The following is a 26,306-nucleotide window of genomic DNA, read 5'->3' as shown; positions in this document are numbered from 1 at the left end:
AGGAGGCCTTTAAATCACAGAAAAGGCCAAGTGTTCCACTTCCCCGCCTGGCATCCATCACCACAGCCCAGTTCCCGCCACCCCCCCCCCCCCCCCCATGCCTCCATATTCAATCCTCCCTCTTCATCCCTCCACTGCCACTGCTGGATTTCCACCCAATGCAACCCCCCTCCCACAAACACAACACCCTCCAACGATTTCTTGCAGTGAAGCATGCCACCAAAGCAAAGCTCCTTTTTCCTTCTGGATTTAGAATCCCAAGGGCTCTAGAAAAAAAAGGTGGCTGAAAGAGCTCTTTATAAAAGCAGGCTCACCTTGGGATGGTCACTCACTCAGCGTAGTGTTCATCTGGGTCACATTGACTAAAATAATATGTATCTGACTGCTGTAAAAGACTCCTTGTTGAAAGCATGTGCAGCCTGCTGCATGATAATGACATGATATACATCTCATATAATTAAATTAGCATGTCATAACCTGATTACATGAGGCCACTAACAGCGCAGGCTGAAAATTACTGGACTGCACTGGTGAGCTAAGTGCTTCTGCAAAGAGTGACCTAATGCACACAAGAGCAGAAAATCACTTCTCACTGTCCCTATATTAACTTGTCACTAAGACATTAAAAGGTGGAGCCTGTTGGTCATTTTAAGAGGGTTTGAAATGGGCAGCACATGATCTTCATGCGTAACTCGGAAAATCCAACTACGCATTTCTTAAGACGTTAAGAACTCAAGTGGCATCAATTAACATGATTAACTTTCGCTGCTCGTTTTTCTGAGTGTCATTCAAACGCAACACCACAAGTTGAAACAGACAGGACCTGGACAAAAAATAATCTCTCTCAATCAGTACACTCCATTGTAAAAAAATGCCCAGGTTATTAATTTGACCGCACTTACATCTCTATAATTAAAGTGTTGAAGATTCAAGTAAGAGCAACTCTGTCTGTCTATCGTCCTCTGCTGTCACACAGGCGAGTGCAGTAAAAAAAAATAGTACCTGTTCACAGTAACAAGGCAAGAGCTCATCAATTTCCGGTCAAAACATACGAGCATAATTAACACAGTATCCTCTAAGTAGGAACATTAACCTGACAATGAAGCAGAGTAGGCTATTTATCAACAACCTGTTCACATGTTCCCCTGTATAAACATCCAGCAGGTATACAGTAAATGTCGGCTTTACACTAAGCTAGCTAACCCTGCAGTTTAATAACAATGGGACCCCCTACTCGATGCGGTGATTAACACTCAGGTTCCCTAACTGTCCGTAAACATCACCTAGCGCCGCCGTTAGCCGCGGAGCCTCTTAACGCTAGCAAACGTACCTGCAAGCTATCGCTGTTTGCGGCTACATTAGCTACATTTCCCGTCGTCTAGGGGCTAGCTGCCACGGTCGACCACCACACACACTTTCACAACAACACACGCAGCGCCGCAATGACAAGTCGCCCACTCCCGAACACACACACACACACACACACACACACACACACACACACACACACACACACACACACACACACACACACACACACACACACACACACACACACACACACACACACACACACACACACACACTGAACACTGCGCCTCTTCCTCCTCTTCTTCTACGTCCCGAACAATGGAGCACGAAACGACCTGCTGAGTCGTTCCGCTAAAAGACAGGATCTTACCTTTCTATTTGGGCTTTGTCGGTAGCCCACGATGTTGTTCTAAGGTGTGAACGAGGCATAAAAATCCAGAGAATGGGCGAGTGGAGACGTCGATGTGTTGAGGCAGACTGGAAAGAAGAGATTCCAGCCACAGAGCATGAGCGTCTGTGTTTGCTCTGCCCACTTGCAGAAGGCGAATGACACTTGAGGGACCGTATGAGTGTTAACATCCTGTAGAAAAACGTAGAATTTAAAATCGAGCACTGTTAGAAATAAATGTAAATCAAATCAGAGTTCTGCACAAATGCAGAGTTTTTTATGAAGGACAAAAAATGACTAAAGTATAAATAAATAAATGAATAAATAAATAAATGTTGGGAGAAATGCATACAATAATGTATAAATAAATGAATAATTAAATAAATGCATCAATAAATATATATATATAAATAAATGCAACAATTCATACAAAAAATAATATATAAATAAATATATTAATATATTTATTTATGTATTTCTGTGTTCATGTTGTACAAGGAAAAGTAAGTATGTAAATTAAGTGGGCCATCCTAACGTTACTGAAGTAGCATTGGTCAATTTTGAAAAACAGACAGAAGCCAATTTACATAAATACTTTTCCTCTTACGAACTGGACACAGAAATAAATAGATGTGTAAATGTAAAAATACGGAAATAAATCAATAACTCAATTAATGTGGAAATGTATGCATTGATACATATATAACTGTAGAAATACGCTAATAAATGAATAAATACATGTAAAAATATATAAATAGCCTTTTTCATTAACAAAGTGTATTTATTATTTATTCATTGATGTATTGTTTTCAGCATTTATATATTTATATATTTATTGATGCATTTATTTAATTATTTGTTTATTTCTACATTATTGTATGCATTTCTCCCAACATTTATTTATTTATTTATACTTAAGTTATTTTTTGACCCTCATATTTTTATTTGTATTCCTACAATATTTATTTGACAACTTTTAGCGACTTATTAGAAATAATTTAGTTGCTTCATCAAAGATCAAAATGTAATGCATTGTTATTATAGATTTTAAAAGTTCAATCGTGATAGAAGCTTATTCAGTGAATTGCATTATTTTACCTTTAAAAAGAAAAATAATACAATGGAGCATTTCCTTTTAATTAAGTAATTTGTAATTGGGCAATTTTTAGAGAGTTTTTATAGAGTTGTTCCAGGACTATAGCCTCCATAACCGCTAGGATATCCAAAGCCAATGGAGCATTTTCAAAGGAGGGCATTGAAATTTAACTTAACTCATCCCTATTACAGAAAGCCAATTAATAAGAGTCCCAAATCTGAACTTCAAGAGTATCTAACTGTGGGGTAGAACCAACCACAAGATAGAAGGCGGGACATAACGTTGGGATGAATTTGATTGGATCGTTAGCTATGACAAAGCTTTAAAATGTATAGAAAAATTTGCAAACGCCCCTGAGTGCAACTTCAGCTCTTTTACAGAAAGAGAAAATACTTTGATGTTAAAAAATAATCAGATAATGCTTTATGGAAACATATTTTGCAGATCATGGCAGATCAATTAGCATTTAACGGAGGAAAGCTGGATGTTAAATGTGAAAATCTATTTTAATTTCATGGGTAACTTAAATGTTTAAAAAAATTATTATGCATTCTACCATTCACCAAATGATATTTTAGTAAATTCACTTTCCCATTATATGAAACTTGCTTAAATCTTCAATTTCTACCTACTGCATGGCAGATTTAGCATAACTAATAGTAGCATTTGCCACTTCAAGTTAGTTTAACAAAACAGGACGGTCCCTAACTCTGTGAACATACACTCGCAGACCATTAAAAGCTTTGTGTTTACTGCCATCTGCTGGCTGTCACACACTCACAGAGCTTCAGATTCACAGCATTGTGCTTTTTGTATACTTCTGCAGTGATTCTGAGCCTGAAAGCTAGCTGAGTTACTGAATCATTTAAAGGACAAATTGGGTTTAGCTTAAAGTGCTAAAAGGTAAAGTATTACTCAATAATTTAAGGTCTTTTTTGTCTCTGGTTATGACTGCTGTGTCCTGGTGCTTCTCTGGCTCTACCACAGCCAGTAATTATGTAAAGATCCAGACTAAATTAGTATATTTAAATAAAGTAGCTATGTTTCAGGACAGTTACAAAAAAAAAGAGTGAATAAGAAAAGAAGATGGTCATCTATTTTAAAAATATTTCATATCCTGGGAAGAAAAAGTCAAGCATCAGACAATATGATAGACCAGTGTTTCTTAACTGGTGGGTCGGGACCCGAAAGTGGGTCGCAGAGCCATTTTCAGTGGGTTGCTAATGTGTGCCTGGAAGAAATCTTGGCGCTTTTCCAAAATGTTTGTTTTGTTTGGTTTCACTGTCTGGGATTCAAACTGCAAATGTTTTCATTGAACAAATCTGATTGGTTGAAAGTATCTGAAAGTCGGGTCGGGATTTTTCATAAAGGAGCTTGTTGTGGGTCCTGAGGTGAGACCAGTTGAGAACCACTGCCATAGACTATTTACCTACACAATTCATACATAAGAGCCAGTGGTACCACTTCAGGTCACCTTATTCACCCTTAACTAGCTGCTTATTTTTTTATTTTTTTATTTTTTTATTTATTAATTAAAAATCTAAAATCTAAATAAAATTAATTAATTTATTATTTTTAACATTTATTTATTTATATAAATAAATTATTTATATATTTATATATTTTTAAAATGTATTATTAGCATGCATATTGGTAGCATACTGGCTGCTTAAGAGTCATTATGAAGTGTTATTTATTACCTTATTCTACATGAACTAATAGAAAATTAACTAAGAGTTTTCCTTCCAAATTACCGCTCACTGATAGTAACTTAGGTTGTTGAAGACACACCAGATCAATCAAATTGATCACAAAACTTTCTTGTGTCGCATTTTTTTTTAAACCCGTTTGTACAACCTTACACTTCTCTTGACTTGTTATGAGACAAACAGTCCATACATATTATTTTATTGCCTGTGTAGCATATTTCATACATCCACTAGTTTAGCTTCCTGTGGGAAAATAACACAAATTTCAAACTCAGTCTCTGAGAAAATAGATTTATTATTCAAATAAGTGACATCGTAAACACAGTGGGTTCATGGTTCTAATTATCAGAAAGAATATGAATATAGCCACAATCCACTTCAGCAATACTTTGTTTAAATGATCAGTACAAGGCATATGACATTCATATTATATTCAAACATCATTTACTTTACAGACATTGAAGGCAGAGCAGATTTCCTCTAAGGCACTCGTGATTATACATATTCTCAGTTTGCTCGTAATAACAAGACAACACAACAGGGGGTGTAAACTTGGTTCGTTGTTTTGTTTTTAAGCTGAAACAATGCGACTGTAATTATTTCAGGTATTGATTGACAAATTTTTTTATTTTTTTTTATTAGGTGATGCAGAAGTTGAGAAACTTTAATGGGAAAGCAAAAGTAAGGAGACGATCAGTGTACAGAAGAAAAAATAATCTGCATCGCAGTAAATCAAATGAATGACCTCAAATTGAAATAGTCTGTCATTGACTGTTTCCCATTTCATTCTTACACAACACAAATGAAGGACACAATGGTAGGAGCAGAAAAAGAAATTCCCTGCTTAAACTTCCTGGTTATTTTTTTTAAACAATATTTTGCTGGTTTCAGACAAATAATGACAAACGCAGGATTCCCATTTCTATCCGTCTACCATTGACTTTGCAAGCTTAAAGCAACAATATGTAGGACTTTGCTTTGGCTGGCTTTGGTGCCCACCAAAGGTTACACCGTGTCTTAACAGCATGCGACGCGAGCGAGCGTCAGCATCAAACTGCCTGCGGAGGACGCAGCGTGACGCAGCGCAATGTTTTTACCCCGTTTTCTATTTTCCTCTCTGTCGCTCTACAAGGCACTGTCGCTTGCTTTTCCCCTGTTTAAAGTTGTTGTACTATTCAAGCTGGAAAAGTTACATATTGTTTCTTTAAATGGCAAATTTGGCTAGTTAGCAGCTAGCGTTATTATTAGCCAGCTCTTGAAAAAGCTTTCTCTCGCTGACTTTAAAGCTTTTAGTCAACTCATCTAAAACACAAATACTGTAAAAGGGATCTTAAACGTTCAATTGATATTAAACGATGGGATATAATTCTATAAGAAACAGGCTAATTCTGCATTTCCCCGTGCTAGCTTGTTCGTCCCAGTGTTAAAGTATGATAAGGAAAGATTTAATCTTCAAGCACAGGCCCCTGTGGCAGTGTAGCTTATGTCCTGTACTATTTTAAAATTACCAAAAAAATAAATTTATCTTATAACACTGGGAAAGGAAAGGATTTGAAGGGGAGGGCTAACTGATCTATTTGGCATACATAGAGCCGACATGGATAATACTACAAAGATACTGAAAACTCCAGGTGCTAGATGGAACATGCTAATATGTCCACATCCTAGAACAGATAATTACCAATTTGCTCAATGGCCATTAAAACAAGGTTGCTAAGTAGTTAGCTCGTTAGCCAGACATCAAATGATTGCAACTTAAATTAAAGCAGAAAAACACATTTAAACCCAATAATCTTTTGAATTTACCTCCTGCGTTAATGGTAAGCAGTTAAAAACATGACCCCAACCTCCAATCTGAGCATGCTCAGTTACTTTGTAGCTAAATTGTGATTACATGATTACAAGGTCTTTAATAATTAGAACATCCCCTTTAAAACTATGTTTTTTTATTTAAACACATTCAGTACATTAGTATTAAAAAGGAGATTAGGGACAATAGTGAGTGTTAATTAGAGGCATTCATTTTCCCAACCTCTTTGCTACGTCCTTATAGGCTTGCTCAATTTCCATGTCTGCTGCGCATGTGTTGGTGAACTCGTCGCGGCTGTAGGCATTGCCAAGGTAACGCCACAACCCTCTGAATTCAGACGGGAGGTCATAGTTTCTGTATTTCTTTGCAACCACCTGGCAAAAACAAGTATTTGAGATATTAATCAATCAATCAATCAGTTTTTTTTAAATAAAGCAGGAAATTCCAATGACACTTAAAATAGAGATTTAGATATTACTCTTTTAATACTTTTCTAAAGAGACCCAACTGTAGTCGCCATAAGCAGACACTTCCAAACTCATTGGTGAACTGCCATCAGGCCGGGCTAAAAACGTGATGTGTTGAATCTACACCAAAATACACCAATCCAAGAGCAGGTTACCTTGACAACGTGAAGTTTGGGCAGGAGATTGCAGTCAGCCAGCGTCAGTTCGTCTCCGTCCAGGTATTTGCGGTTGGATACTCCGTCGCCTCTGTGCTGTCCGTCCTGAACCTCGTCGGGCAGCGGACTGTTTAGATAGTCGTCCAGCTTTGCCAGGGACTTCTCTAGACTCTTTTCTAGTGCTGAAACACACACAATAAAACAGATCCACAGGTTATCACAGTTGATGAATTACTGCTGTTTTGGATTTAAATGGATATTTCTTGACTGGATGCAGATGATTCTTGTTTTTTTTCCCCAAGAAAACTATATGTAAAGCAGGTCTAAACCGTACTACCCAACATTAGCCCACCAATGACCAAACACCTGGAAACATTGGCAAGGAAGCTTCCCTTTAACAGGTTGAAACCTCAAAAAGCAAAACCAGACTCATGGGTAGATACAAAGTGCTTACCTCGATTTTGAGCCGGGCTTGTGTTTTTGACGTAAGCCGAGAACCTGGCAAATATGTCGATTCCAGCTGCGTTGGATTCGCGGTTCTTTGCTGCAAGTTTGGGGTATCTAAGAATCAGAAACCCAACGTTAACATTCTCCAATTCTTTTTCCGTTTTGCTTTGTATGTTCATGTGTGTTGGGCCTACTTTGGTGGAGCCAGCCTGTCCTCCAAGTACTCCTCGATTTTGTTGACGTCAGTGAGAACTTCCCCTTGGAAGGTGAGGAAAGGTGGATGAGTCCCTGGAGCCAGGTTGTGAAGGTCCGCAGGTTTCCTAATCAGAGTGGAATCATGTTTTAAACTCTAATTTGACATTAAATGGAATGATTTCTTGAGATAGGTGATAATATTCAAATATTCCTTTTCCATTGCAAACTCAAATTTTGAGCCACTGTTAAGGCTTAAAGTTTGTCAGCCCTTGGGGGCCCCCCAAGCAGTTGCCTGTTGTTGCACCTCTGCACTGGGTTTATCAAATTAACCCTTTTAGAGAATTCTTGAGATTTTTCAATGGAATAACTTGTTTTTTGCCCTTTTTAATTATGTTAAAGTGATATCTATTCCCATCCATCTATTTTTTCCCCCCCTGTGATTTATTGAAGTATTGTAGGGTTACGATATAGAACACATTTGATTACCTCTTGAGGTCCACAGTGGTGACATTGAAGACTACACCTTTCAGCCAGAGGATCATAAAAAGGCGCTGGGAGAAGGGGCAGTTTCCAATGCTCTCCCCATCAATTCCAGCCTGTACAAACAAACAAACAAACACAAACAAACACAAAAATACAGAGAGAGATAAGGTAAGACATTAACTAAAGCATGAAGCAGGTTGAGTATTGACGACTCAAAGCTACAAAAACTTGACTTAAGTCTCCATTCTGACTCATTCCACTTGCAAACATACACATAGTTCTAATAAAATACAGTGGATTTATTGTGTGTGTGCATGAGTGTTTGTGTGTAGAAGTGCAACAGGACACTGTAATGAGATGCCTCGTACAACATGAATAATCTACACTGCTTCCATTAGTCGCTTCGCTGCCTGTTTGGACTTCTTGTTCCCAAAATACTGAAGCAGTGACTCAGCTATGGAAATGATATACCTACTGTCCTTTCACAACACAACACATGGTGTCAATCAGAGGATGATGACACTTTCTGTAGGACATTTCAGAGGAAATCTAGTCCTTAAATTCACAGATTTGACAGATTTCATAGGTAGGTAAATCACATTTGATCATGTATACTAGACATACTGTTGTATACTTTACATGAGAGCTTTTTGTTTTGTTTGAAAATAAGCAATGCTCCTTTATGCTGCCCGTATAGATTCCCATGCAATTTGAAAAGTAATTTGCAGAGCAGTTAGTGTTTCATTTTCTTAATTGCAGTTTTATATGCAATGATGCTATGCATTCAAATACATCTGCAAAAATGTAAAGACACAGTTAGGGTTCAAGCACACCAAAAGTCTCCCTCTGAGTGACCTTTCCAGACTTTATCTTAAGCCAAGTTAAGGCTGCTATATCTTCATAAGTTGCATACTAATTTTAAAGTTTTTTTTTTTCTGATTTAACTCCCTGCAAAAGTTTTAAAAATCCACCTTTTTTTTGTATTTCTTTAAAGATTTTTTTTCCAGTTTTTTCCCTTTATTTGGTTTTGGCGGTAGCATCGGGAGTTTCCTTGGCAGCGATCAACGTCTGTCATAGCGGCTCATCATTGCGGCTGCCGACAACACACGGACCGTTACAACTATACAGTTATGGATTTCTCTGGCTTTGATAACTGTTGGAAATATTTGACATAATGTAAGAACTCAACAATAAAATATATAACGGGTTTAGTCAATTTTTCAATTTTTAATTAACCTACATGTTTTTATATTTTTTTAAGATTTGTTTTCTGTCTTTTTGTGCTTTTATTGTACAGTTAGGACAGTGTATAGAGTTGAGGAATGACATGCTGGAAAGGAGCCACAGGTCGGACTCTAACCTGGGTCCGCCCGCTTGGTAGGACTACAGCCTTCATACATGGGGCGCATGCACTAATCGCTATGTGACCTGCGCCCAGATATGTCAACTTTCAAAAACCTCTTGAAAAAGTCATTTCAAGAGGTGGTATTTTCATTTTTCACAAATATTCTTGCATAACAGGTCATGTCAAAAAATACAAAAAATAAACCAGCACACACACAATACAATCATCTGACTACACTATGCACTGGCTATATACATATGCAATGACTATAAGAAAGAAAAGTGCATAAAGTCTTCACTCTGGTATATCAATACATCACCTTTATTAATTTCCGATCCATTCAAAGTTGCTGCTCTGAACACTGAAAGGAGTGCAGTAATAATTCATGAAGAGAGAGAAAAGGAGAGATTGTCTATGCACGTGGGTGTCAGGTTAAAGCACGGAAAAAAAAATCAGCACACAACAACAACAACATGGCATGCACACGCAAAGGAGCCGGCCCAACACACCCATACACACTCGATAGAACGCTGTGTGGAGTTAATGTAAAGTCTGTGCAGGAATCTAATTAAATACTAACACATATAAAACTTCCCACCTTGACAAACAGCTCAATATCAGGGTCCTTGTCATCCTCAGCTGCAGAATCCGTCATGGTCAAGTGAAAGAAAAAAAAAAAAAACACTACTATCCTGTGAGTCGTCCTTCCACAAGTGTGTAAATGTGTGTGTTTGTGTGTATGTTCGTTTTTACTCCTGGTCCATGCATTGAAGTCCGCTTGGTCCCATAGCAGCTGTGTCAGAGTGTCAGCTGAGGACGTGTGTGTGAGTGTGTGTGGAAACAGGAGAGAGAGAGAGAGAGAGAGAGAGAGAGTGTGTGTGTGTGTGTGTGTGTGTGTGTGTGTGAGGGGATGAATTTGTTCCCCCAGGCCTCAGCAGAGGGGGGGCGTGACAGTGTTGGGCAAAAAATAACCCCCTTGGGTGGGGAGGGGAAGGGGGGGGGGGGGTTGAAGTAGTCAGGATCTGATTGGGAACACAACCGGGTGACTTTGAATCATTAGGACTCATCCTTTTCCAACTCAAGACTCATCAGCACCTTTGGGTCCCATGTTGTGTCACTGCTTTACCCAGCTGGCCACGACACAAAGGAACAAACAGGAATAAACGATATAAAAAGTCCTCAACAAAATGAATACTTTCACCATTTCAACTTCCACTCATCATGTGTGACCCGTTTGGAAAGATTTACATCATTTGACCAGTTAAGTGTTTAAGCTTGAACATGTGCTTTCAATAGATTTTTCACTAAAGCTAAGATTTCATTTCTTGATCATTTCTCCAAAAGCCTTAAAACAGACATTTTTGGAGTGTTGATTAAATGTATTAATGCTGAAAGCTCCTGTGAGGAGTTTGTGCCAATATATGACTTACCAAAGCATTACAGACAGGGTTGACAAATTCTACATTGTGATTTTACATGAATGTTTTTGGTTTGGTGCAGCGCCGGGGGGTTTGATGCATGCTGAGGTTGTGGCACAGCTGCAATGTGTGCTACTACTGCAGTGATGTCATAGCGAGACACAGAACTGTTAAATAGACGGAGCATTTAGTGAGAGCTCATCGGTAAATTTTGTGTTAATTGACTGAAGCATGACATAAAGGTCAATTTAAAAAACACATTAAAATACATGTTTTTCCTTAAATATTCCTTGCAAATTATAAACCTAAAAGAATTTCATGAACTGTTTGAGTCTTTTTTTCAAACCACCAAAGATGGAGTTTATCAGATTTCTATGAAGCACTAAAGAAGAATGAATTCAGACGTTGGGATTCACAGGGATCACAGTTTAAAATTAAAAACAGAGAATAAAGACAACGTTTCTACTTGACTAGCTCAATACAGATGGGGCTTTAATTTTTGTTTGTCTTCTCACAGCACTGGAGAGCAGCCCTCCCCCCGGCAGCCCTGCAGCGTTCTGACCTTCTAGAGAGCCGGCCAATCAGAGAACAGAGGGTCTTCAAGAGACAGCACAAGGAGGCTGAGTTAAGGTCTTCTTCTGATGTCTGTATAGGATAAATATTGAAGTTTCCTGAGCTGCAAATTTACTTGATAGGCTTCACAGACTGACGACATGAAAGGTCAAAATCAGGACCTGATTTATATCTTTAAGCTAAGCCCATTGATAACACACTGATCTGAAAGTACAGTCGTAGGTACAGTCGTATAGTCACTGGCATCAATAATCTAATGAAATGACTCAGAGTTATATTGCTATGATTTATATGGCCAAAGTTTCAAAGGTTCAGCTTTATGATCACTCCACATGGTTAATGGACTTCAGCATGGGATGTGTGGATGATGTCATAAATGAAGCGATTGTGTGAGTGTGTAGAGGATTATGTTTTAGATATTCAAATTTAAACAAAAAATAGACAGAATAGACAAGACTAGAGAAAGGTTTTTTTTCCAGGAAATGTTAAGTCACACACACACACACACACACACACACACACACACACACACACAGGAATTCACATGGCCATGTGACAGGAACCATCCCAGCATTGAGTCAGAACATTCTTGTCAGTCCAACTGAGGTTATATTGGGAACAAGAGCAACACACACACACACACACACACACACACACACACACACCATGCACACACACACACCATGCACACACACACACACACACACACACACACACACACATGCACACACATACACACACACACACACACACACACACACACATACACACACACACACACACACACACACACACACACACACACACACACACACATACACACACACTAATATGACATGACGGCCTATAAATAGAAGCCTGTGTGAAAGGTGAGGTTTGTAGCAGGCCCGATCATTAAGTCCAACTCACACACACACACACACACACACACACACACACACACACACACACACACACACACACACACACACACACACACACACACACACACATACACACACACTGGATTTGGAGATAGTCACTGACCTTGCACACTTGTTTGTAAGCAGCTGCTTACATGCTTATGACTGAGATTTATGAGGCATACAACCTATTGGATTGATCGTGCAAATTGCATGTTCTTTACACACACACACACACACACACACAACAACGCACACACCTTTAAGATAAAACTGAAGTGAACCCAAAGAGTTGTCTACCTTCACATAAAGCGTGACTTTATTTGTGTCCTTTTCCTCAGGTACATCCTTCTCAGAAGCCGATGAAGAGGACGAGGAAGAGGAGGAGGAAGAGGAGGAGTCTTTCCTTTCCAACACCCCCTCTGGGGAACCCCTCCCCCAATTCAGCTCTCTGATGCGCTCCTCCACATCTATCCTTTGCTCTTCAACTTCCTCTTTCTCCTCCGTCTTCTGTTCCTCTTCATCTCCAGCATGTGAGGACAAGGAGGACGAGGAAGAGGACGATGAGGACGAGGAGGAAGAGGAGGAACTCCCTCGCCTCTCCTCTGATGGCGGGTGAGGTGGAGGGAGAGAAGGAGGGTCAGGTATTTCTCCTGCAGCTTCCACAAATGTCTCGTAGTGAGCCGTCAGGTCTGAGACGTCAGGCGCCTCGTACACGGCTGACGACTGGTTCTGGTAGGTGGTGAGATCAGGGTCCTCGTACACGTTCTCCATTCTGGAAAAAAAAAAGAGGTCAAGCAGAGGTCGTGCCAAGATGGTGGCGCTATCAAGGTGTACTGCAGAGTGGCTGTGATACCAACGTGTGATCGCTTATCAAAAACAACGACGGACTTTGGACGGGGAAGGCAGCGAGTCAATGCCAATGGGAAGACAGCAGTGATCCTTAAAGGAGAATACAACATTATACAGATTGATTATTCAGATTGCATGAAAATCTTCAAACGTTCAACCAATTCTGAAAAAAAACCAGTTTCTTTAATTGGCAGTTGTTTCTATTGAGTTTAATTAAGTGTAAGGAACTCGCTTATGTTGCCTTTAAAGCTCCTGTGAGGAGTTTTTTAGCTGTTTATGAAATACTGTGTAAAGAATATGCATACCTCTTTATAATAATAATAATTAAAAAATAATAATAATAATATAATTTAAAAAATAATAATAATATAATAATGATAATAATATAATGATAATAATAATATAATTAAAAAATATATAATAATAATATAAAATTAATACAAATATAATAATTATAATAATATAAATAATAATATAAATAATAATAATATAATAATAATATAATAATAATAATAATATTTTATTATTTTATGAGCTGTAAAAGCACACATGACCATTATTGACAAAACCGATTATTTCTAGACAAAATGATGAATGTGTGAACCTGCTGTCACAGGGTAGGTGTCATACAAACAGTCACTGATGAGTGATGCATTTGACTGTAAAAAAAAAGTAGGATGAGATGTTGAGTACTTCTTCCTTTAAGTGTATCGCTAAAAGCATCTGTGAGAAACTTTTGGTTTGTGTCAATTTTGGCGCCCCCTTGTGTACAAAATTGTACTTTTTGCTTCTTGCTTATTTTGTCCTGTGTATGTTCTATAAAATACAAACTCATCCAGCTGTCCGTTAACAGTCAGATAGCAACAGTAAAAATAAAAAAAAGATGCTTCTCCTGCATGCGGATCATCACTCTTTGCCTGTAAAAATGACTTTATAGTAAAAGGAAATCTTCATGCTGATGTTTTCCTTTGCTTGATTATATCATAAGGAGATATGGATTTTCATTTCAGTGTGTGTCACATCTAGCTTGATGCTTAAATGTTAAATGCAAACACAGCAGCTTTCATGGTACCTCTCCAAATGATCTAATCTTTCCAAGAAGTCAATGCTCCCTGATTGTAATTTGTTCTGAATAGATTAGAATCCAAGTGTCAATCCTAACTCATGAAAGTCCAGGCGTTATTCTCAGACTTGATAAAGCTCTTTAAAGCGCTACAGGACATGTGACTTCATAAACAGATGTCTACAGCAGTGAAAGGCTATACGTCCTTTAAACATTTTCACTTCAAAATAGATCAATTCTCCTTTGAGTTGGCTATTTAAATTTTTTATCATCATCAGCATTTGAATGTTGTCAGAAACTCAGGTAGGATTTTTGAACAATTTAAAAACAAAGATGCTGTGCTATATGATTGGCTAAAACACACAAAACTGTAAGGCTGATGTATGGATTAATGCAAGCCAATTTCTGGTTAAAAAATAATCAAAGAAGTAAAAACTAAAACACACTTTTGTGGCATGATGATGACACTGCTGGCTGACTATATGGAATCACATGTGGGGAAAAAACAACATTTTGCCTGTTTGGCAAATTGGAGCACAACGTTGCATTGTAATGCAGTGCATTACTGTGTTGTTATTTGTCATGCACTTCCAATCTACACTCATTTATGATATTATCTCATTAGGTTGTTTTTTTTAAACATGTGATTTTTCAAAAAAAAAAAACTCTTGAAAGTTTTGAAGATACCCTCTTTTTTTTACGAAGAACTAGATGCAAATTTCGTTTTGGTTCAACCGGTTCAACCACACCTCGAGTTCAACAAGAAAACCGGTCACACCTGTTGCCCCGCCTCCTCCCGCAATATGAACGCGGATACGCTGATTGTACTGCCAATGTATTTAAATAGAAGTTAGATCAAGTTGATCATAACAGGAGTATAAGGACACCGCTTTTCATTAAAGATTACGCTTTTAAAGCTTGTTAATCAAACAGAAGGTATATGATTCTCTATAAGATGCCTTCATACTGAGAAGGAAAATAGCTGACGGTGTGTGGCGTTTAAGAAGGGATTTTATTTTGAAAGGGCATACCGGAGCGGCTGGTAAAACTGTTAGCTTTACAACAATAGTCTTGGTAAATGTCGAGGAAGTCAAACGATGATGGTGCCCACACAGCATAGAATAAATGGAAAAGTAATTCAGCTGGAGGAAAACTGGATGTAACAGGTAACGTTATTGGACAGACTGTTAGCAACATGCTTTTTTAAAAACCTTTAAAAACGCTACCAAGTTAATGCTTATACCACTTTCCCTATGTTTTGGCATCGACATAACCCATTATAAGTTTAACTTTTACAAGAAGTGTTTGAAATGTCGTATTTTTTTGGGCAGTTTTGTGTTAGCACAGTGACTTCTGGGTTTGTTTTTTGTGTTTATTGACTGTAGACTACTTCAGGTGGATGCCAATGAGTGACTGTAACACTAACATAGGAAGCAAATGGCACTGCGGTCAAGCCAGCCGCTCCTCGAGTTTACATGAAGTGAGCCGCCCCTAAATTTGAAGTGCTCACGTATTCTGATCTTTATGGTAAATGCTCCGGACTCCAGAGCGAGCAGGAGTAACAGACAGAGAGAGCGATGACGTCAAGTGCTAAATGTCTAGGTCTTACCATAAAACTGAGATACAAGTGCATGAAACGGGAGGAAACAGAATACAGTACAGGGAATAGCTTCAGAGGTCGGGGAAGTTAGTGTGAGAATAATAATAGTGCGAGTCTGCGGTAACTTTCGTTTTTCAAAATAAGGTGTTCACAATTAAAAAAAACAGTTTTCTTGGAGAAAACAATAATTATATATATGTTCGTACATAAGTATACCATGATTCTGATATGGTTGGACTTAGTACTTCTTAGACTACATGCACAGGTACTATGAAGTACTTTTACTATGTACTTTTTGAGAAATCCATTGTCAAAGTCCATTATATGTCATATTGTTTAGTCTTATTTTTCTGATGTCATATAAAAACAAAGTCTTCCATAAGTACATTTGGGTACTTTTACTGTGTACTTTCTGAGATAATACAGCACAATAATGAGCCTGTTATTTTCTCAAACCCTGAGGCCCTTTTCAAAAAACTGTTAATTCATCAAAAATTGTTCTACACATTTATATAGGCCTACCTTTAACTTCAGAAATGTCATCAAAGTCATAAAAAAGACTCATTATAGTGATTTATAAAGAACTTTGACAGTGGATTTCTCAAAAAGTACACAGTAAAAGTACTTCATAGTACCTATGCATGTAGTCTAGGAAGTACTTAGTCCAACCATATCAGAATCATTTTCTTTTTATGGACGGATTTTTTTTTTACAAGACATCAAAGTCATAAAACAATACTAATTATAGTGCTTTATTATGGACTTTGACAGCGGATTGTAGCATGTAGTCTAAGAAGTCCAACCATATCAGAATCATATATTTTTATATTTTCTTCCCAGGAAAACACCTTATTTTGAAAAACGGAAATTACCGCAGACTCGCAGTATTATTCTCAAACTAATTTCACCGACCTCCGAAACTATTCCCTGAACAGTATTTTGTTTGCTCCAGTTTCATACACGTGTATCTCATAGTCAGTTTTATGGTAAGACTTCTGCATTTATCACTTTATTTAAAAAAAGGAGATTAATAACAGACTCGCTCTCTCTGTCTGTTACTCCTGCTCGCTCTGCAGTCCGGAGCATTTACCATAAAGATCAGAATACGTGGGCACTTCAAATTTAGCGGCTGGTTTGACCGCAGTCAAATGGCTGCATCCGGGATTAAATGAATTCATGTCCTTAAAAAATAATAATAATTAAAAAAAAAAGTTATTCAGTTAGGTCTAAACACCAGATATCTCTTTTTGGTGCTATGGTAGTTAAATCATTGATCTCTTCTTATTCTTATTTTCTATATTTTAAGTGCTTATTTATGTATCTATTCTTACATTATTTTATTTGCTCTGATAACCTGCTGCAGTAACATCACAATTTCCCAGTTTGGGATCAGTAAAGTAATTCTATTCTATTCTATATCTATGTTGAAGTAATTCAGGTATTGTGACAACTCTAGTTGCAAAAAAAAAAAATTGACGTGTAATTTTAACGACATTAAATTAAACAAATGTTTGCATATGAACATCTTCCTTAACTAAATATTGGACATGGTACACATTATATCTTCTACAGTGAAAATCTAGGCAGCCTGATGTAAGCATGTAGCACATAGCAGCACTGATTAGCTGTGGTAAACAGAGCATTAGTATTTAGCATACACTTAAAACAGCATGTGATAGTAGATAAAAATGTTCTTTCACTTCCTCTTAGGATGTTACTTAAACTGCTGCTGGCTTTCCTGTGTGGGGTAACAGCTCAGCGAGGTCCTCCTCCTTTGCTGCTAGTGTCATTCGACGGCTTCAGAGCAGACTACCTGCAGAGGTTCCCGATGCTGAACCTGAAGCTCCTGTACAACCAGGGGGTCCTGGTGGAGGAGCTCACCAACGTCTTCATCACCAAGACGTTTCCAAACCACTACAGCCTGGTAACCCTGCTACTCCCCCCAGCTGTTTATCGGATTTAACCACTTAATAGTGTGCATGGGGGTGTGGGCAGAATGAAACACAAACTGTACAAATGAAACCTCAAAATATGGTACATTAGGGTTGCAAAGGGGTGGAAAACTTCCGGTAAATTTCCGGAAATTTCCATGGGAAGTTAAACTGGGGAATTTTGGAAATATTCCAAATCTGAAATTATGGGAATTATTTGGAAATTGAGGGTAATTTAATCGAACTTTATCATATCCAAGCATAAATATAAACATTTTGTTTTGTCATAGATGGCCTCATAAATGGTAAATGAAGTGATGCTAGCTATAGCTTATTTAGCATCTAACTAATCAGCTAGCTAATTACTGCATCAATGCATTTTTATGTGATATTTGCAAGTTGAACATTAATACCATACATCAAACTTTTAAAATATATTACCCTATAATATCTGTAGGAGCCATTTTGTCTTTATCGTTGGCATGTTTTATAATTAGATTTATCTGAATATATCATTTTCCAATAGGGGCACTGAATGCACAGGGGCGTGTATATATAGTAGCACAGGTGACAGGAAAGGGAGGGCACAGGTGCGGGGAGCACAGACAGTTCTCACCAGACCGGCATTCATGTTTCAGACCAGCACTCAGACAAACTACAATTCAATCATTCTACTGGCTATGCTTCACTGGAAATGGTATGTTTTTTGTTCTCATATCTCCATCAAGTCACTTCAATAAACCTTCAACTCAACTTTAATAACGGCTGGAAAATCATTGTTTGCATCTGCGTAAGACTTCACCCCTACCTGTGTATTAATGGCAATAATTGGAGCAAAGGAATAAATTGGAAAATTGCCATTACAATGTCATCAAAGCTTACTTCACTTTATGTAGTCAACAGGCTAAAATGTGTGGCTTCAACAGTTTTGTGCTGTGGGCTCAACAGTGTGGTCCAGGGTTCTAGAAATCGTGTGTGCATGTGATGGAGGAGTGCACAGTGCAGGTAGGGGGCGTGGCCTAAATAGCCCTGCAGTAAGCAGTGTGTGTGATTGAGGGATAGCAGAGATATTCAAGTATACTAGCATGAAATCTGGTTGTTTTAGTCGAAGATTATGTTATAATATATTTTCTCCAACTATATTTAAATTCCCTGTTATTGGGCCAACCTTCAATTTTGTAAATTCCCGTTTATTCCCTTAAATTCCCGTTTATTCCCTTAAATTCCTGTTTATTCCCGTTTATTCCCATAAATTCCTGTTTATTCCCGTTTATTCCTGTTTATTCCCATAAATTGCCGTTTATTCCCGTTTATTCCCGTTTATTCCTGTTTATTCCCATAAATTCCCGTTAATTCCCATGGAAAGATTCCAACTCTGAAAATTCCCGGAATTTTGCAACCCTATTGTAGATATTAGCTCAAATCAAGTCAAGCGGAGTAGAAGCATAATCCTGGATTATAAAAAGTCTAACTCTTCTTTGTTTTCCCCGTCCAGGTTACCGGGCTGTACGCCGAATCTCACGGTATAGTCGCCAATAACATGTACGACCCCGTCAGCCGCAAGTTCTTCCATGTTGGGAAAAAAAATGACCCGTGGTGGTGGAGCGAGGCGGAGCCCCTCTGGGTCACAGCTCTGGACTATGGCTACAAGACGGCAGGGGTGATGTGGCCCGGCTCGGATGTAGCGATAAGAAACCACACGCCGTCGCATTTCCTGCCCTACGACCCCAGTGTGACGTTTGGGCAACGCGTGGGGAATGTTACAAACTGGATTCTTGGAGACGGAAAGGTAGAGGAGTTAAAAGCTGTTTTTCCACTCCTTATTTTCTTTTAGAGCCGTTCAGGAACCGACTGCCATTTTCTCTATCACACCACAAACTACTTCTACTGGTCAGTGGTGAACAGAATGTTTGAATGAAGCAGTAAATATTGTGTGACACCTTCTTCATATCCCTCATCCCAACAGGAGGAAGGAGTGAAGTTTGCGGCTCTCTACTGGGAGGAGCCAGACAGGTCAGGCCACCTTTACGGCCCTGACAACACCACAGAGATGGCAAAAGCTTTGAAGGAGGTACAGACATTTGAAAAATGTTTTTTTTGCCCTAGCAGAGATGCTGCTTGTCAACAGGCAAGGCAGGCAACTGCTTGGGGCCCCAGGCCAGGTGGGGGGGGGGAGCCAACAGCTGACAAACTTTGAAACCAAAGCATTGCCTCAAATTGTGCAAATCTAGCAAACGACAGTGGGGGGTGTCAGATGCCTTGCAAAGCGTCACAGCATGATTCCGGTGCTTTGGACTGATATGATATAAATTATGTGATCATTAATAAAATAGGAATCCATCCTTGGTTGACTTTCCAACCAATCTCCCTGATGTTTTTCTGGATTTACGGTTACCCCCATATCCCCCCTTCAAAATGAAAATTCAATATCTTCCACTGGTATATAGGGCAGCAGTAGATCAGTCTGTAGGGACTTGGGTTGGGAACCGGAGGGTCACCAGTTCAAGTCCCGGTGCGGACCAAATCTGGAAGGTGGTCTTGGTAGCTGGAGAGGTGCCAGGGCACTTCCTGAGCACTGCAGCTTGTAGCAGACTCACTCTGACATCTCTCCACTAATGCATGTCCACAGCTGCATGTAACACTCAGGATACAACATTTAGTTTAAATAAAATATGTATTTAGAAATAACAAATCATCAAAAAGATTTTACAAATTAATGTGTACAGGGCTGATGTGAGGTTAGACTCTTGGAACTGGTGGAGAATTCATTAAAACACACGACACAGAATGTTAGTAACCGGTTTCAAATTTCTATTTTTAACAAATAACAAAAAAACACTGGACATACAGTAAGGTCGGTGCTTTACCATCTAACCATGCACAATCAGGATGTACTGCTCTTAGTGTTAATAGCACAATGCTAATTTGCAAGACATTACCACAGGAGGCTTTTAGAAATAAAGAGAGGAACATCAAAACAGTTCAGTTATCAATAGAGTGCAATTATAAATGCAACAGGGATAAAATACAATTGCAGAAAGCGAAAAAAAAAAACATGTTTTTCTTTCAGTTTTATGTTTTATTTCAGGCTAGCTTCCAAATACTTCCTGCTGTGAGGGACATGTGTGAAGAAGAAACTTTTGCTGCTTTCCCAAATAGATTTTTGCTGTTTTTGTACACAACACCTGCTTGATAGAGCGTATTCTTTACAGATGTGTCTCTTTGTTTGAGTTCAGGTTGACGACAACATCGGCCTACTGGTCTCAGAGCTGAAGCGGACCGGCCTCTGGGGTCACATCAATGTCCTGATAGCCAGCGACCATGGCATGGCTCAGTGCTCCACAGAGCGCCTCATACGGCTGGACGACTGCCTCCGACCAGACAGCTACACGCTGGTGGACCTCACACCTGTGGCAGCCATTCTCCCAAATGAAGGTAACCAGGTTCAGCGCAGCTTTTTAAAAAACATTTTTTTAGGCTTTATTCATGATAAATGAGAAGATTGTTTTTGGTTCCCATTTCACTGCGTGTGTTTTGCAGATCCAGAGGCCATGGTGACCCTGCTGAATAAGTGCCACGCTCATATAAAAGCGTATTTGAAAGAGGACATCCCCGACAGGTTACATTACAGCCACAACATACGCCTACAGCCGATCATAGTGGTTGCTGACGAGGGCTGGACCATAGTGCAGCGTGGGAACAAGCTGGAAAAATGTGCGTATTTTGCTTGTTTTTCCAACATGATAATATTAGTCCTAATTTCAGAGCTTTGGCCAAGGACACATTTTAATGTCAGTTGTTATTCACTCTTGCTTTATTTTTAGTGATTATTACTGCCGAATAAGCAATAATTATGAAAAAAAGGTTATGCCCATTATGACTACTTTCTAAGACGTTTCAAATTTATAACGATATATATATTTCAAAAAAAGAAGTCGCCCCATATAGCCAAGTAAGTCTAAAAAATGAACATTGATTCTTCTCAAGATGTTGGACAATGTATTTTTGCTGAACTTTTTGTATCTAAACTAGCAGATTTAATCATTCAATCAATATTATTATGTAACATGAAAAAAAAAAACCTCGCTAAATGTTGGACTGCTCCTTTAAAATGGTGTTTACATCAAGATACAAGGAGGGTCCATGATTTCATTTGAACACCACAAGACCATGCCACAACCTCATTTGTCATAAAAAGAAAAAAAAACTGAAAAGAAAACTGCAGTTCATCAAGTGTCCACTTGAGGCTGACTGCAAACGCTAAGGAATCTCCATTAGGTCCAATGTAAACATATCCATATTTACAGAAGAAAAAAACATATTACATCCTGTTTCAAAGAACAGCTTTTGTCTCCAGCTCATTTCTTTACTCCCAAAAAATGTAGAGGGGAAGATTAAAAAAAAAAGTATCCCTTTTAATTACATGCATGACTGATTTCCACTAACAGTTGTTTGTTTTATAGCGGTTTGCCAGTAAGCTTGAGGTACTCAAACTAGAAGTTAGGATTACGATGGCATTTTCAATATGGCTAACATCATCGTCTGGTTTTTAAACTCTGCCTCAAAAACCGGACGTGTGACATCACTTACACAACGTCCATGTTATATACAGTATATAAGCACCTCACAGGCCCTCCACTTATCAGCTCTCTCTCCCTCTCTCTCTCTCCCACCACTAGTGGGTCAACATGGCTACGACAACGGCTTACCTAGCATGCACCCCTTCTTGGCAGCGACGGGGCCTAATTTTCGTCAAGGTTATCGAATCAGCAGTTTACAAAGCGTGGACATTTACCCGCTCATGTGCCATCTGCTGTCAATGCCTCCGCGGCCAAATAATGGCACTCTGACCCGGGCCCGGTGCCTCCTAGCTGCTGAGACCCGCTGGGATGTCGTGCTGACGATCCTGCTGTTAGTGGGCCTCCTCCTGCTAGTCATCACGGTTGCAAGTAAGTCTGAATAAATACATCTATGTGATGCTGTGTTTCCAAGTAAGTCTGAATAAATACATCTATGTGATGCTGTGTTTCCAAGTAAGTCTGAATAAATACATCTATGTGATGCTGTGTTTCCACACAGTCTCTGCATTGAAAAGCACCAGTGGTGTTAAGAGGAAAAACAAGTGGAACGTGGATAGACATGTAAAAAGAGAGTGCGGTTTCATTGCTGTGAAGAGCAATCAGATCAGGCTTTTTTTTTTTTTAAAAGCAGTGGCTAAGCTAGACATTTTGAACTGGACTGGCCCAACTGGGGCCCCGAATTATGTAGGGGTGGCCTGAAGCAAAGTTATTATTATTAAAAAAACCAATGAAAAAAAAAATACAAAAAAAACTGAAATTAAACCAAAACAAGGCTTTACCAAAAGACCGATAACTAACAGTATTGTGCGTTTACATAACTGTCTAAAACAAAACATACACATACACCAATTAATAGAATGTATTTACCTTTCTGTCCCCGCTAGCTAGCTATCTCCTCTAACTACAAACATTAACATATCGGAAAGATGTTACTTTCGTTTGCACAATTTTAACAAAGTAAGACACCAACTGTCAACAATTAAAGAATTAAGCTTACATGATTAAGAACATGTATGTCCAAAGTCAAAATTCAAAGTACTAATCAAGGGACACTGAAATGCAGAGAAAGCTACTTGCAGCCTGTTGAAACACATCCAGACAAGATGATTGTTGGACTCTGACAAGGAGAATAGCTAATCATCGTTTAGGATTTTGGGGTGGCCTCTATAGGGTGGCCCTGGCCCCCCCTCTGGCTCCGCCCCTGTTTGAAAGACTGGATTGATTGTTGCTTATAGAAGACATTAACTGTGAAGAGTTTGTAGAGTTAAAGCTGCATTCAGCTTTAGTGTGATTGCTCCATAACGTACCTGAGTTCTTATTTTATGCTGTATATTTATGAATGTTGTTTTGCTTTTTTTTATTCACTCTTTGCCTGCGACTGACCATCAGAATAACACTTATTTCTTTAGTTGTGTTCAGGTTGGTGTACCGGCGGCGCTCATTGGCTTATCACCAGATGTCAGAGAACAGCTTTGAGATGGATCATGGCAGTATCTGACATGATGGTGACGGGGAGACACTGCATCAAGAAGGGGGACAGACAGCTTCACAAAAAACGACAACCACCACGCTCTCCACAAAGCCCGGTGAGCGAAAAAGTGGGCGATACTTTGAAAATGTAACAAGACAAAGAGTTTGTCACCATTTTTTTAAACCATTACAACTGCAGGGTCAGCTGACTGGTACTGACTGTTCATAACTTTTCTTCAAACTCTGTTACAATGGACTTGATAATGTGATGGAAGCCAGCAGCATTTTTTACATTTTTTTTGTAATGTAGCGTATTGAAGGGAAATGTTGACGTCTCTTTTTATTGTTGAAATTTTAGTTTTTCTGCAGGAATCGTTTTTTTTTTAATAAAAGGCGCGTATTTGTACTGTCCCTGTTGGCCAGCAGAGGGAGCCAGTAGGTCATATTTATATTTATGTTACATCTCACTGCGGAGGAAAGCTAAATGTAAATGTTGGTATCTTGTTTTTTGTTTTTTTTAGTCCTACAGTCTGGAATAATCCAGTTTAGGCTCGATTAATCAGTTTATCAAAAACTGCATTTTAGGGTGATACATTTTACGAATACATTTTTGTATTAAAGGGAATAACTGCTATTAAAGCTGCAGTAAAGGGAAATGGCTATTCTGAAGAGGCTGATTTCTATCCATATAAGCCTGTAGATAAAATAATGTTTGTAATAAAACTTTTACTAAGATATCACACAGATGAAACAAGGTGATATTCACCATGAGAAAACTTGATTTTGTTTTATGTGAAATAAGCCGTGTGGTAGTTATTTGAAGGATCTTGTGGGACAGCTTCACACTGGATTGTTTTGATTTAAAAAAAAAATGATAGCTTATTAAATTCAGTGAATGATTTGTAACCTTTATCATGTATGATAAGTTTCATATTTTTAAGCGTCTGATGGAACTTTCTCCATCAGGCAGTGCCATAAAAATACCAAAGCCAAAGATTAAAGTTTGTCATATTATCACAAGTCTTATAAAGCGTATTCCTCTTTGCCAAAGAGCTCCATCTTTCAAAAAGACATCTACGTACCACCATGTTTGTGTTAATTGTTAAACAGCTCTATAATTGACAGTTTACACTTGTTATCGTATCAGCTGATACGGTAAAAAAAATGTTTTTCCAAAGAAACAACATATGTCTGAATTATTCGAAAATATACATTACTATTAGAACGCCATGCTGTTTTAAGCTGGGTTTGACCTAACGTGTAAGAACTGACGCCATGTTTGTAGTCTTTTTAAGCAATTTCTTGTGGCGGTATACGTATTTTGCGATTTACTTGAAAAGGATGTTTTTAAAAAATAATTGATTACAGTCATGCCTCTTAATTTGCACCATTCTGTGAGACGTGAAAAGTTGTGCCATAAAGCAGTCCCAGTGTAAAAACTCACGCCAGAGGTGTGATATGAAATGCAGCGAAGAAGCTACCAGCATCAAGATGATGTTCTCATGTTTTGTGCTTATTTTATTTATTATTATTTTATTTTTGTGATAATTTTTTAATGTTTGAATGTTTTAAAGCAGTGGTTCCCTTGAGCACCCTCTACTTATATCTAAGAAAAGCTGAGTCGCCCCCAGGACAGTCACAAAAAAAAAGAGAATATTGCTATCCAAAGTTATTAATTTTAATTGATTTAATTGATAAAATCCCAACAGATTGGGCCCACACACACACACACACTATCCAGCAAGTGTTTTAATGTTATTTAAAGGTCACATATTATCCTCCTTTTTGATAAGTTAAAGAAGTCGTTGTTTTTTTATTATGCCTTTAGAACCCTCTATTTCAGCCCTGCTCAGAACAGGCTGTTTCTGTGTCTGTACCTTTAAAAATGAGCTGTGTCTGACCACGCCCCCTCTCTGGAAGGGCTTGAGTTATCTCGCTCCATGCCCTGAAGAAAGGTAGACTCAGAAGTCAGAACAAACACCTACTGTACTGTACTGCTGTGGGAGTGTCACCCACCTGGGGGAGGGGTTACTGCCCTTTGTAATGTCACAAAGGGAAAATCTCCAAACAGCCTGTTTGAGCACACATTTTCTTAAAAGTAGAGCAGTGAAAAGACGAAGAGGATGGACTTTTCTCATCATTTGGCGGGTTTGTAGACAGACTAGAGACACATATTAGAGTGAGAGAAACATGGTTAAGTGTATTTTGCATAATGTGTGACCTTTAAGTTAATATGTGTGCATCTAATTTTGACAACTGGACTCAAGGTGCGGAACCAGTGTTTTAAAGGTACAGTACGTTATGTAATATGCACTTTTAATGTATTTGGTCATCAACGTTACCCTTTTTTGTTTTTGGTCCGGAAGGAGTGTAAAATACCTTCTTGGTTCCGTCCAAATCATGGAAGGTCTACGACAGTTTCCCTTGGTGTCAATAAAACTTTGAAAATGAGTAAATTGATTGAGCATTGGACTTTTGTGTGTCAATTGAAACAAACTCATATCCAGTGTA

General features: G+C 38.5%; 3 protein-coding genes across 5 annotated transcripts in view; 1 reads left to right on the top strand and 2 right to left on the bottom strand.

Moving 5' to 3' along the window:
* mgat5 (alpha-1,6-mannosylglycoprotein 6-beta-N-acetylglucosaminyltransferase) overlaps nucleotides 1–1,840 on the bottom strand; it is a 92,196-nt gene extending 90,356 nt beyond the window's left edge. Inside the window, exon 1 of one of the 2 annotated variants that reach the window (XM_020651729.3) lies at nucleotides 1,682–1,840. The gene's annotated coding sequence lies outside the window, so the exon portion shown is untranslated. Of the gene's footprint in view, nucleotides 1–1,330; nucleotides 1,633–1,681 lie in introns of those variants that run through there. The other variant, XM_065951711.1, reaches the window with a different exon arrangement.
* Nucleotides 1,841–4,779: 2,939 nt separating this feature from the next.
* On the bottom strand, nucleotides 4,780–13,166 carry clic5a (chloride intracellular channel 5a). Of its 2 annotated transcripts, none has more exons than XM_020651731.3 (6): nucleotides 12,600–13,166; nucleotides 8,065–8,174; nucleotides 7,578–7,703; nucleotides 7,391–7,497; nucleotides 6,937–7,118; nucleotides 4,780–6,688 (listed from the first exon to the last, which is right to left on the bottom strand). In XM_020651731.3, exons 1-6 carry the CDS (start codon nucleotides 13,071–13,073, stop codon nucleotides 6,524–6,526), a joined length of 1,164 nt encoding a protein of 387 aa, XP_020507387.1. In that variant the 5' UTR covers nucleotides 13,074–13,166; the 3' UTR covers nucleotides 4,780–6,523. The 2 variants fall into 2 exon arrangements, with proteins under 2 accessions (XP_020507387.1, XP_020507388.1); XM_020651732.3 differs by lacking the exon at nucleotides 12,600–13,166 and adding an exon at nucleotides 10,005–10,231.
* Nucleotides 13,167–13,169: 3 nt separating this feature from the next.
* Nucleotides 13,170–26,255, top strand: enpp4 (ectonucleotide pyrophosphatase/phosphodiesterase 4). Its single transcript, XM_020651723.3, has 8 exons — nucleotides 13,170–15,380; nucleotides 17,525–17,738; nucleotides 19,241–19,534; nucleotides 19,712–19,816; nucleotides 20,982–21,180; nucleotides 21,286–21,459; nucleotides 22,425–22,694; nucleotides 23,735–26,255. Exons 2-8 carry the CDS (start codon nucleotides 17,526–17,528, stop codon nucleotides 23,821–23,823), a joined length of 1,344 nt encoding a protein of 447 aa, XP_020507379.2. The 5' UTR covers nucleotides 13,170–15,380; nucleotide 17,525; the 3' UTR covers nucleotides 23,824–26,255.
* The last annotated feature ends 51 nt before the right edge of the window (nucleotides 26,256–26,306 follow it).

Source organism: Labrus bergylta, chromosome 24, assembly GCF_963930695.1.
Source record: "Labrus bergylta chromosome 24, fLabBer1.1, whole genome shotgun sequence".
Classification (NCBI taxonomy): Eukaryota; Metazoa; Chordata; class Actinopteri; order Labriformes; family Labridae; genus Labrus; species Labrus bergylta.
The sequence above is the reverse complement of the archived record's forward strand: the minus strand, read 5'-3'. Positions and strand labels throughout refer to the sequence as shown.

Bases quoted from the DNA above. Each gene is read 5' to 3' on its own strand.
- enpp4 (XM_020651723.3), top strand. From the start codon at position 17,526: ATGTTACTTAAACTGCTGCTGGCTTTCCTGTGTGGGGTAACAGCTCAG. The intron at 17,739-19,240 runs GTAACCCTGCTA...TTCCCCGTCCAG, and splicing joins TTCCAAACCACTACAGCCTG to GTTACCGGGCTGTACGCCGA. The intron at 22,695-23,734 runs GTAAGTCTGAAT...TTATTTCTTTAG, and splicing joins GCTAGTCATCACGGTTGCAA to TTGTGTTCAGGTTGGTGTAC.
- clic5a (XM_020651731.3), bottom strand. From the start codon at position 13,073: ATGGAGAACGTGTACGAGGACCCTGATCTCACCACCTACCAGAACCAG. The intron at 7,704-8,064 runs GTAATCAAATGT...CACTCTGATTAG, and splicing joins ACCACTGTGGACCTCAAGAG to GAAACCTGCGGACCTTCACA. The intron at 7,498-7,577 runs GTAGGCCCAACA...TCTGATTCTTAG, and splicing joins GACAGGCTGGCTCCACCAAA to ATACCCCAAACTTGCAGCAA.